The sequence below is a fragment of the Sciurus carolinensis genome, chromosome 10 (genome assembly GCF_902686445.1).
Source record: "Sciurus carolinensis chromosome 10, mSciCar1.2, whole genome shotgun sequence".
Taxonomy (NCBI): Eukaryota; Metazoa; Chordata; class Mammalia; order Rodentia; family Sciuridae; genus Sciurus; species Sciurus carolinensis.
Genome location: NC_062222.1, coordinates 46,043,968 through 46,057,242, shown reverse-complemented (window position 1 = coordinate 46,057,242; position 13,275 = coordinate 46,043,968). Strand labels below are relative to the sequence as shown.

The 13,275-nt window shown below is 37.8% G+C and overlaps 1 protein-coding gene across 1 annotated transcript in view; it reads left to right on the top strand.

The window, feature by feature from the left end:
* The first annotated feature begins 9,392 nt into the window (after window positions 1–9,392).
* The window catches only part of Enpep (glutamyl aminopeptidase), an 82,227-nt gene continuing 78,344 nt past the window's right edge, over window positions 9,393–13,275 (top strand). The window contains exon 1 of the mRNA XM_047567329.1: window positions 9,393–10,210. Within this exon, the coding sequence (XP_047423285.1) occupies window positions 9,567–10,210 (644 nt within the window). The 5' untranslated portion in view covers window positions 9,393–9,566. The remainder of the gene's footprint in view (window positions 10,211–13,275) is intronic.

Below are 13,275 nucleotides of genomic sequence, written 5' to 3'. Positions count from 1 at the left end.
AGAACTGAGTGCCTCTACTGGATTCACTCACTCCCCAGTGCTTGGGGGAAAAAAAAAGGAGAAAAAAGGGGAGGGGAGGGGAGGGGGAGGAAAAGGAAGAGAGGAAAAGAAAAAGGAAGGAGGAGAGAAGAGGAGGAGGAGGAGGAGGAGACCCAGACTCCTTCTATCTTGTGACTCTTTCAACTTCACTATTTGCCTGTTGTGATTTTCCTGGGTATCAACATATAGCTGGCAGGCAGAGTAAGAGAGAACATAGAACTACAGAGGTGGCTTCACTGGACCAAATCTGGAAGACACTATTACTTTTCTTCACATTCCATTAGCCAAAATGGAGTTATAATTTCCACAGAAAAAAAGGCTGAGAATTGTCTTACTGTGAGTCTGGGAGGAGGGAATATGTGCTTCAGGAACAAATACCCAGTCACTACTAATATACCAAAGTTACCTTGTATCTTGATATCTTTTTTTTTTTTTTTTTGCAGTGCTGGGGAATGAACCCAGGGTATACCTTGATGTCTTTGATTATCAAATTTGATTGTCTATGTATAAATAAAATTAATAAAACTATAGATGAATCTTCATGTGTTTATTGCTATATAGACACTGTTTCTTTAGAGATAGCAATACTGAATTTCAGTTGCTAATGAAAAGCAAAAAAATAAAATAAAGAATTCTATACCGAATGATACATACTCATTATGCAAATTACTTCATTAGCAATGAGAAGAAATTAGCCATGCTGGCCTTCAGAGACACACAGAACAGAATGATTAAGTATTGAGACTGAAGTCACAAGATTGGTTCAGAACTTGAACTCATTGCCAGAGTCAACACAGAAAAATGATATACATGGTCTACCCCTTGGACATGGATATGGGTGAAGTTACTTGGTGTTTGAAAAATCAAACACCAAGAAAATGAAATCGCCTTTTTAAAAAATTATTTGAAATGAAAACTCATTTGACTTCTCAAATCACTGTCTTGTTTGAAAAAGAGACTAACAATCAATTTGTATTATACATGCATGCATGATAACTTTCTAGTCTTATTCTCTTGTTCTTTGATTAGGTTAACATTTGTACTCATGTACTAATAAGCGAGGCAACACACTACCTAGTTACAAGACTACTTTCTGAATACCGCAGGCAGATGGGGCACCACTGGAGTACAAAGAGTAATTTGATGTCCAGCCAGCTCAGCACATGTTTCTCAGGGTACTGAAAGACTTGATACCCAGATCAATGTCTTATATGTTGGATCTGGCAGTACATTCTTCTTTAGAAACTATTATATGTGTTATTTGTTAGCTAGGCTATCTGCAAAGGTCTATATAGGCCATAACATACCAAAACCACAAAATTATTCATGGAGAGGTCTGGAGTGGGCCATAAATAGTACCAAATTCCTTCTATTTGATTCGGAGTCAGCATGGTGTGGTAAGTGGCAGCTGGGGCTCATAATAACTAATTCATAGCATTGTTGGATATACTAAAAAGACAGCAAATAAAAGACATCTGGCCCCAAGTATGTACCAAGAAGGCTGGCTCTGTGTCATTCAGTCTCCTTTCTGTCTTCTTCCACCTGAATGCAATTACCTTTGCCTATATTTGTTTCTGTGGTATTCTGAAGTGCAAATAACATGATCTTTGGGAAAATAAAATGGGGAGCTGCTGTATCTAAGCCATCTCTAGAAGCAGTGTGGGGCCAGGGTAAATCACTTGGTATATTTCTCTCAGAGAAAAACAAGCCTGCTCCAGAAAGATCAAGTTGAAGTAATATGCTGTACAACCATAACGGAAAATAAATAAAGCCAGTTTTTCTATATGTGTAAAGAGAGTATATGTGTAAAGGACTTAGCGTGTTGTTGGGGCAGGCCCCAAATGACTGTAGTTAGGCTCCCTCACTGAGACTTCCAGTGGGCTATGTTGTGTTTTTATTGTGTAGCCAGGGTTGGGAGCTGGCTATGCTATGGTTAGTCAAGGCCAGAAACACTGATTCAGTGTACAGACTTATGGTCATTAACTTGTGAGCATGTCCCCGCTCCCACCGTATGTAACCTGTTGGCAGTGTGCCTTTTTTTTTTTGGCCTGTATATAAAAAGGGTCTATGGAAAAGACTTGGGACCAAGAGGGGTTAAAATGGGACTGACAGGGGACTGAAGCTGAAGCTGGGGGCTGGCTAATGGCTATGGCCACCACTGAATAAAGTACATCTATTATCCTAACTGCATCTTGCAACTTCTTTCACCTGAATCTGTTTCCTGGGTCAGAACCTCTGCAAGGCACTTGGATATGGCCTTAGGCTTCTATCTGAAGTTTAGCAGCAACAGCATTTTTCTATTTATGACTTGTCACTGCCCTGCGCCAGCAAAATAAGTCCTATGGTGACGGGAGGCCAGAATGTGGCAGAGATGACTAGTGAATCACCACAGACACAAGTTCCTCTCTCTTAGGATAGGTGTTTGAAGCCCATGTGTCTTGGTTCCCCTGATATTAAGAGCAATCCTATGACTAGTGTGGTCAGTGGGTACGAGAGAAAATAGTATCTGTGATTAAGACCCTTGCAGTGCATGCATATAAATATCTTAGGCCCAGATTCAAAAAAGACCAGATAAAGCAAGATGGAGTTGACTACCTGAAACCTCTTTAAATGTTAAATGGAAAACATGGCTTCAAAGGAAAGAATCTAAATGTGTAAGTCAAATAATTTGCCATGTTGGCCATTGGTGACAAGAGTAAAAATAAACGAGACCAAGCATTCAGAAATAGTGTTACTTGCCTTGAACTTTTAACAACATTGACCAAAAAAATTTAGAATTAAGACTTCAAAATCACAAGTGAATATAAATTTTTTCCAGATATCAGCTTAATAAAGGATTCAAGTAAAATCAGTGGAAGCATATTATTTATGTGGAACTACAAACATCCTAGTCACTGAACAAATAATTGATCAACCCTGTTAACAAAGATTCCATAGTGAAGATAATTGGAAAGAAAATGCATAAAAGTCCTTTGAAACCTTGAGCAAAATCTATTATGTTCCAAAGAACAAAAAGAAAACTCTGAAGGGTATCTGCAGAAAATCAGAAGCAAATGAAAGAAGAAGGTATACTTTTGTGTAAAAAGATAACCCTCTACCTTATCCTGACCCTCTTTCTACTTGAGAAAAACTACTGTCCTGAAAATGATGTTTTCACTTGTTTTTATTCAGCATCTTTTTACCAATTTAAATACCTAACACATTCTGGTTTCACTAAATGTTTGCTGAATTAATGTATAAAATATGTTGTATTCACTTCCTGTGACTGTTGTTACAAATTGCTACAAAAGTGGTGGCATATATTAACAGAAATTTATTCTTCCACACTTTTGAAGACCAGAAGTCCAAAATGAATGCTGCTGGGCCCAAATCAAGGTTTTGGCAGGACCACAGCCCCTTTGGAAACTGTAGAAGAGAATCTGTTCCTTGCTTCTTCCAGCTGCTGGTGACTGCCAGCACTTCTTGGCTTGTGGTCATACAGCTCCCACCTTTAAGACCCACATCTTCAATTCTCTTTCCACTCTGTCTTCACACTTCCTCTGTGTGTCAAATCTCTGTCTTCTTTTCAGAAGGGAGTATGAGGTGTTAAGGATCTACTCTGATAATCCAGGATAATCTCCCATCTCATGATCCTTAACTGCAAAGACGCCCCCTCCCACTTTTTTTAAACCATATAAGATAACAGTCACAAGTGCATGAGATTAGGACCTTAATCTCTGGGGGGAGTTGAAGGGCATTTTCTGGTTTAAGACAAAAGCAATCTTAAAATGCAATAAACTGAAAACAGAGGAGATGCCAAGGAGACCAACAGGATGATCATGCAGTTAAAATCTTTACTTCCGAGGAAAGCAGACACTCGAGACAACTTTATTAGTTAAAATTAGTGTGGAGCTGGATATGATGGCCCATATCAATAATTCCAGCAACTAGAGAGGTTGAGGAAGGAGGATCATGAGTTCAAGACCAGCCTCAGTAATTTAGCAAGGGCCAAGCAACTTAGCAAGACCCTGTTTCAAAATAAAAAATAAAAAGGACTGGGGATGTGGCTCAGCGGCTAAGCACCCCTGGGTTCAATTCCCAATACCAATAATAATAATAATAATAATAATAATAATAATAATAAAATAATTAGTGTGATAATGAAGAAAGCTCAAACAACAGCTAGCACTAATAAATAACAATTGGAAAAGTACTGGCCTTTCTTCTGAAGGAAATAATTAATATTACCTAAGGGGAAGAATAAGTCCATTAGAATGTTTATGGAGAACTTGATCCAAAACCTTTGTTGCTAGTATAATTCACTGGACTCTTTATGAAGATAAAAGAACTTTCAATGATATAGTTTCCCTACACCAACATTAATTTTGCTGACATCTGCAGATACAAGAGAAGAGAGAAAACATTGCCAAGAATTTGTACACTACAAAAGCTGAAAGGAAATGCTGAGGGAATTAAGCATTTCAGGAAGTTTAAAAACTCTCTCAAAATATAAAACTATTATTTAGTGCACTGAGAAAAAATATAAAGATAATTTTGAAATTCCTAGAATTACAGAAATCTAGACTATATTATCATTATTAATCTCCTGCTGTTTCTTTATCCAGCTGCTTTCTCCCAATGTAATGCACATTAGGGAGCTCACTATAAAGGCAATTCAAAATTATAGAAGTAATAAATCCTTTCATTTTGTTTCATTTGCTTTTTTGGATATTTTCAAAACATACACATGCTGAGAACAATGCAGAGGTTTACATACATGCCTTTAGATTATTTACTAATATTTCTTTTAATGTCCACATTTTAAAGTTTGCCCTAGAATTTCTTACCTAATAAATGTTCTTTGAAAAGTAAATGTTTATTGTCAATAAATATTTGTGGAGTGAGCAAATGAATGAATGAACGAGTGGTGGTCCAGAGACACTTACCAGGAGGATCCCTCTTCAGAGGGATCCAAATAAGTGACAGGAACAGGTTTCACGCTTGTGAATTGAGAAGCCCTGGCATCCGTGGAAGATAGACGTGGGAAGGATCATGATCACCAGTCTGTATATCCCAGAAAACCCTGCCGTACAATCAGTCTTGGAAACAAGAAACAGAGAAAAGAGAAACTTATTGTTTCACTGATTTTTGCTTTTTATTGAATTAAGTTGGGAGGTTTATTTTTCCTTCTCATCTTTGAAAAACTTCCTTCTTCTTCCTTTCTCTTTCCTTTGTCATTTATCCTTCTTTTGCATTCTCCTCTTTTTCATCTTCTTTAGTGCATATTTACCCATATTGTGTTAATCATTGGATCAATTCATCATTTAGCAACCAACACAAATAAGAAGTGGTATGCTGAGCATTTTCTATCTGAAAACTACTCCTAACATCTGTGACGACTTTCAGCTCTTAGAGTTTATCTAGTTCACTCAGTCTTAAAATGGACTGAACCTTTTCTAACAGTTGCTGAAGCCAAATAAAGTTGATGAATACAATCCAGGCATTATGAACATCAAATGATTAGACAGCATCACAAAGAGCATTGCCAATATGGATTTAGCACTTGTAGTTAGCTGAGTCAAAGGCAATGTCTCCTCCCTTCCGTTCTAAACCTTGGTTTCGTTTGTTTGTTATTTCCATAATCGCAGAGTGCTGGTCGAACCCGGGCCTCCAGCATGAGAGGCAGGCATTCTACGAGATGGGCTGTATGGCCTGCTCCATTCTAAACCTTTAAATTTGAAAATGTCTGGATCAACCATGGGAGTTTGTGGCATTTACATGCTTAATAACAAACATCCTATAGCAAGATGGAGAGAAACAGGTTTATATCTTCCCCCCAAAATACAGCTAAACAGTAGAAGATTCTGCTTCCTCCATTGTGAATCCAGCTTGCCATTTTTGTTTGTTGGTTAACCATGGGGTTCACCTCAGATCAACTGACAGAAGTATAGAAATAGCTGAATAATTACACTGTAGTGTTAGTTGTTGACAACACTTTTGGAGAAATGGTCCTGGTGCTTAGCACATCATGTATACAGAAAGCCAGGTAGCCTCTGTGCTTGGAGCTTTAAACTGAAGCTCCAAGTGACAAAATAAAGAGACAGGGGTGTATACTAGGTGTTTCAGTGTTGTGGTGTCTCCTACATCAGTGTAGCTGCTGTGTGAAGAAATTAGTTAAGGAGTACCTCAACTACTCCTGATATGACTTCCAGCTTCTTGCCTCCAAGGTATGTCTTTCCAGTTGTTCCTGGAATTTTCACTGATTTTATTTTATTTATTTATTTTTATTTGTTTTAACTTATTTTAAGTCAACATTTCTGATATACTATGTCCATGAATGCTTCCCATTCTGAATTCTTGGTGTCCTTTCCCCTCAACATTTTCTTTTAAATATATTTTTTACGTAGTGCTAAGGATCGAACCCAGTCTCTCACGTGTGCTATGTGAGTGCTCTGCCACTGAGCCACAACTCCAGTCCTCCTTTCATCTTCTTGTTATTTTATCCTTTCATTTGTTCATTCATTTTATTTTATTTATTTTATTTTATTTTTTGCCATGCTGAGGATTGAACCCAGGGCCTTGTGCTTGCAAGGGAAGCACTCTACCAACTGAGCTATATCCCCAGCCCCCGTTTGTTTATTCATAAGCCATCAATAAACATTTATGTGTCAAATGGAGAACAGATATTGGACTTTGTATTTGAAATAGAAGATGATATTGCCCAAAGCTATGAGAGATGTGATCTAGGATCTACAGTGAACAGCCATCACTGGCCTGGACCTAATAAGTGGAAACTGATCAGGAGTAGTCGTTTTTGAATTACTTTTATCAGGCTGAGGATGTAGCTAAGTGGTAGAACACTTGCCTAATATGCACAAGGTCCTGGGTTCAATTCCTTAGCACTAAAATAAAGAACAAAAATACTTCAAATTACTTTTAACTAACGTAAATTCATTCAACATAACTTTATCCAACATAGCCTATTTAATCTAGGAGGGTTTGTGTGATGGTTCATTGGTCTCCTTGTAGGAATAGATTCTCTCTCTTCCTCAGTAGCTGCCTCGATGGTCACTGTGGATTGAGTATAGAATGAGGGCTTTCAAGGTCATGGGCTGCTGTCACAGACTCTGTCTTCCAGTGTCAGTGACAGGAAGGACAGTAGGCACTGCTGCAATGAGAACACGTGTGAATTATAAAAGCTAATGGATTTGTATCTAGTAGATCCTAACATGATAAGCCTAGATATGTTTAGTGTACATCCTGGCTCTGCTGCCCTCTTTCCCACTTGTCTGACTGTGTGTCTTTTCTCTATCACATTTAGCAACCTTAATATGCTGATCCTGTTAGGATGTGGTGGCCCTCACTGAATGCCGACAGATAGGTACTAAGATACTATGGTTGGATCTGGGCCTTAGACTCAAAATTTACACACATGCACATATAACCTACATGTATTTAATGTATTTTCTTTATTCTAGGAAAAACTGCATTTAAATAATGAATCTTTTATGATGGAATTCCAGGCAGAGTAGGAGGTATGTTTTATAGCAGGTAGTCATTTTCAGACATCCTAAAATGTATTCTATCCCAAAGGTCTATTTTCTTCTCTGCTCAGTCCACACATAGGAGCTCATATTACTGTTTTTCTAGATGAGGTGGAATTTATATATGTTAGCTTCTCTGATCATTCTAAAAAATGCTTCTAGTTTAATATAATTTTATATGTACCTTCTTCCAAATGGTTTTTCTCTCATTTTTTCTTTCATTATGTTGAGGTGAATTTGATTCATGTTTTGCCTTTTGTTTTTGAAGACACACATATGATTTCCAGCTGCTTGCCTGGGAGCGCAAGGGTCAAAAAACATTGACCCATCAAACATTTAGTGAAATGTCAGACAATCTTTTCAACAGAAAGGGAATTTGAAGGGCTAACATTCAGGAAGTTGATTTGCCAAGTTTAAACATACTGTGATCTCAAAAAGTTTAGGATTTCTTCAGAATGTGAAATTAATGAATACAAGATAGACCTATAATTTAGAAAGTCAAATCTCCTCCTCCTGTTAATTCGTTTCCTTTTAGTAGTAGTTCATGATAAAATGCAAATGTTAAAATACAGTGGACTATTTTGCCTTAGATAAGTTTGCCCCACCCCATTCATTTGTTTAGTTTTTAATTCAGAATAATTTAAAGAAGTATTTCTCAGAGTGTGTTCCCTGACCAAAAAAGCTCTCTCCGTTAACTAAATGTGGAAATTACCCCCATAGTGTTTCCTCTCTGGGAGTCTCACAATGTGTGTCACCATACAGAGACTGAAAGCATGGAGGACAGCAAAGAAGAATTTAACTTACTATCTAAGTCAGCATTCCCTGTTTTGCCAGTGTATCTATTAATACCCATAGATTGTACTTTGGGAAATAACTGTTTCTCCCAGATACTTAATCTCTGAGTATTTCTCCTCTTTACAGAATAGAAGCAGTGTATTGTACAGACAACCTGGGTTCAAACTCCAATTTGTTATTTACCAATTGTGCTACCTTCAGCAATGACAACCTCTCTAGATGTCAGTTTTATCATCTCTAAAAATGGGCATCAGAATATCACCAATCTCACAGTGTTGTTGGAAAGATTTCAACAACTTCTATAAAGTTTGCATAGTGCATGGCATATAAAAAGTTGTCAAGATTTGTATTATTATTTTTGGAATGCTACTATTCCAAATGACTTGGGTGTCTACATGTAAGCTACCCCTAAATATAGAGATCATTGTGACTTGCCCCCATGTCCTGTCATTCAGATGCAATAGGTTTGCCTTGCAACTTGAAGAAGTGGTCCTTGGATTTATGAATCACTCCAAGCACCCAACTTTAAGGACAGAATTTTCCAGAGGGCAAAATGTGAATGTTTATATAATAGGAAGAAAAAGAATGGAAACACTTAGTTTCTTTGGCAAGTGACTGATAAAATAGTGAAATTCAAGAAGCCCTTCAATTAAGAGAGAGAGAGAGAGAGAGAGAGAGAGAGAGAGAGAGAGAGAGAGAGAGAGAGAGAGAAAGAATGTGAACACAACAGGAAGAAGCCAAAGACCTAGTGGCAAAGGTTGAGTTTTTCTCTCGTAAGCACACCTTTTACTCAAACGCTTTCTCTGAAAGCTGCTGACCCAGCTTTGGGGGGAAAAAAATCATCCTCCTGTTGGCTGATAAGCTAAGTCCTGTTTTATATTTAACTTGCTCCAGTGCAGGAGGGGTAGGGGTGCGGATGCGATGCTTATAAGGGGAACTGTGACAGTGTTGTTAGTCCTCTTTCTCCAATTCAGCTCCTCTTCTGGAGTCCCCATCCCACCCCCCTCGTTTCCGCATTCATCCTTGAGTGGCTGGTGGGAACTTGAAGGGAGTGGAAAAGACGCAAGAAGCCGGAGGGAGAGGTGTGGGAAAAGCGAAAACAGGCTGCCAAACCAGAGGACTCCTTCCAATTTAAAAAGGAAGTCAGCTGACGTTAGTTAGTTAAATTTAACATCCTTTTATGTGTAACATTTGACTTCGGAAAGAAAAATGAACTTTGCGGAGGAAGAGGGCTCTAAGAGATACTGCATTCAAACCAAACATGTGGCCATTATCTGTGCAGTGGTGGTGGGCGTAGGATTAATAGTAGGACTTTCCGTGGGCTTGACCAGATCGTGTGATTCCACCGACGACACCGGGCAGGGCACAGCTCCTGCTCCATCCTACGTTCCTCCCCCAGCTGGCCCTTCAGACCTTCCTCCCCAGGACCAGGACGTCTGTCCTGCCAGTGAAGATGAAAGTGGAGACTGGAAACATTTCAGACTGCCGGACACCATCAACCCCGTACACTACGACCTGGAGGTGAAGCCCGTGCTGGATGAGGACACATATACCGGCAGAGTGAACATCTCCATCAACGTGAGCGTGTCCACGCGTCACCTGTGGCTGCACCTGCGGGAGACCTGGATCACCCGGCTCCCGGAGCTCAGGAAGCCCTCGGGGGAGCAGGTGCAGATCAGGAGGTGCTTCGAGTACAAAAAGCAAGAGTATGTGGTGGTGGAGGCCGAGGAAGGCCTGGCCCCCGTCGTCGGTGACAGTGGTCTCTACCTCCTGACCTTGGAGTTCGCTGGCTGGCTGAACGGCTCCCTGGTGGGATTTTACAAAACCACTTACACAGAGAACGGGCAAGTCAAGTAAATATTATGTTTCCATTTACTTCCCCTAAGCCCGCATATCTCCTTTCTGTTTGTTTTCCTTTACTTTTTCGCTTTCCACTTTTTAATTATTTTATTGTTCTGATCTTTATCTGCCGTTGGTTTCAATTCTGCAGTTCTTCCTGTTACTCAGAGAAGCAAAAAGTCTTGCCCTGCTATATTTTAAACACCTATCATAAAATTTAATAGTAGTGAATGAAATGCCTGGGGGGGGGGGCGGGGGAAGCGGTAACAGTCCTTCATTCACCAGGAGAAACCATAACATATTGCATCCTATCCTTTTTATTTACACAAACTACTTTCATATTTTAAAGTACATGAGTTCAGTAAATTTCACTAGTGATATTCTTGAGCTGTAGGACAGTGATTTTATACTGAGCTTTTAAAGGGATATTACACTAAATTTAAGTGAGAAATCAGTAAATGATTATTTTGTCCATTTTATTAAAGAGAGACATTGAAAACTTGTATGAAATCTACAGTTTTTATAGCTTCAACTAGGAAGGAAGGAAGGAAGAAAGGAACGACCATGTCTTTCTTGAGTCCTATGACCAGAATTGTGATTGATTTATCTATTTATTTATTTATTTATTTATTTATTTATTTATTTATTTATTTTTGTACCAGAGATTGAACCCAGGGGTGCTTAACCACTGAGTAACATCCCCAGCCTGTCTTATTTTAATTTTGAGACAGGATCCTTGCTAAGTTGCTGAGGGCCTCACTTTTGCTAAGTCAGGCTTTGAATTTGCCATCCTCCTGCCTCACTCTCCCCAGAGGCTGGGATTATAGGCATTACCACTGGCCTGGCTTCTCTTCTAAAAATTTACAAGCTTCTGATTTTAAAGATTGTGTAATATCCTGTTGTAAGAAGGCACAGAAACTTTTTCCCTAATTCCCTGATGTTGAGTATTTGAGTTGCTTCTAGTGCTTTATTATTACAAACAAGTTAGAAATGGACATAGGTGTAAATACATTTTTATGTGTATATCTGTTTATTTCCTTAAGTTAGGATATTATCCTAAAAATAAAATTAGTAGGCCAAAGGGTACAAATACGTCAAGAAACTTGTGATATTTAGTTTATTCATTAGATAAATAATACAAATGCATTGCAGAGAACTTGTGAAATAGAGAAAATTATACAAAAAAAATTTCCCTGTAAATCCATCACCCAAGCATAGCATTGTTAATATTTAGGCGGATACTCTGAGTACTTTTTCTGGACACAGATAAACATGGTGTTATTGTGTTGCATGGTAGTATTATGTAATATAATTTTTCAATATGTCAACACTTAAATATGTCATTTGTATTCATCCTCAGATGGGATATTTGATAGGCCATTATATAATACTAGTGTAATTTTCTCTAATTTCTATTAAATGTGGGTAAATTGCTCCTACTTAATACAATGAATAGTCTAGTAAATTATTTATAAACATTTTCTAATATTTAAAATTCCTCAGAAGTTGGCCAAAATTATATACTTATAACTGCATATGTATCTGTATATATATATATACGTATATTGCATATATGTATATATGTACATGCAAGAACATGTGTACATATATGTCCCCAAACTGACTTTCAAAAAGTATGTTCCAAATTACATTTCCATTAATAGTATGTGGAAGGGCCTGTTTCTCTGAACCTCACAATTAATGTGATAGTTTTTAAATGTTTGCCAATTTCATAGAAGAAAAGGCTTAATATTTGGAAGAACAACCACCTAAAAGAGATTGTAAAACTTCATTAGTGTAAAGTGAAGAATGAGTCAAAACTTTTAAATCGTTATCACTAAACTTTTTAAACTGCTTTTTAGCTTGTAAAGATTATAGAAATTTTGTCTGAGGGAAGTCATCAAAATATTTATAGAACAAATAAGATAAAATTTCATAAAGACCCAAAAACATGGAATGAGTTTCCATTAATAAATCTCTGTCACATAATTTGTAAGTTTAAAAAAACATTTTATACTCAAATATGATCTTCACTCTGTCTCTTTGGGTTATTTTTCTGTACCAGTTAATTTTACCACAATATATGTACCTTAGAGCTGTCACTCTGAAACCCAGCTGACTTAATTTTGGGTTGGCAAATAGTAAATGGCCAGTGCTCGGCCAGGTTCTCCCTGAGGCTTGGAATCCTGAGTTTGCCTGTTTTCGTTGGTAGCAGTTGCTGCCAGTACTGTATTGCACACACAGCTTTGGAGGCGTTCTGGCATCTACTCAATAACCTCATTTAGGCTAAATGGAATATTCTTGTTTTTCTTATGATGAAATATTTCAGGCACATGAGAAAAGTGCATTATGTTTTGTTTTGTTTTTTCAAGCCTGTGAGTAACATTTTGACAATGCAGTCCCTAGGGGTTCTCATCCACTGAGCCATATCAGGGCTACGAAGGTAAGGTCACAGGGAAGCACCATTCTTTCATGCTGTACAGCGAGTTTTGTCTTATATGATGTATTGTCTCATACAATTTTAAATATCATCAATCTGATTCATTTTAAATATGCAATTAAAGTATATTTTCTTATTTATTTGATACATAAAAATTGGACATATTCATGGTATGTTTTTGATACTTGTATGCATTGTGTAATGTTCCCATAAGGGTGAGCAATCTGTCTCCTTAACCATTAATCATTTTATTGTTGTGGAAACATTCAAAATTCTTTCTTATAGCTTTTATGAACTGTGCTATACATAATCTGTAGTTACCATACTGTGCAGTAGTGTACTGAAACTTCTTGCTCCTATCTAGCTTAGTACCCATGACCAGTTTTCCTGCATCCCAGCTCCTTCTACTACCGTCGCCAGCCTCTGGTAACCACCATTCTACCCTCAACTTCTCTGAGAAGTTTTTTAGAATTGCACATATGAATGAGATCCTACTATATTTGCCTTTCTGTGCCTATTACTTAACATAATGTCCTCAGTTGCATTAATATTGCCACAAATGACAGGATTTCATCCTTTTGTGGGTGAATAATATTCCCTTATGTGTGTATATCATGTTTTCTTTATCTATTCATCAAT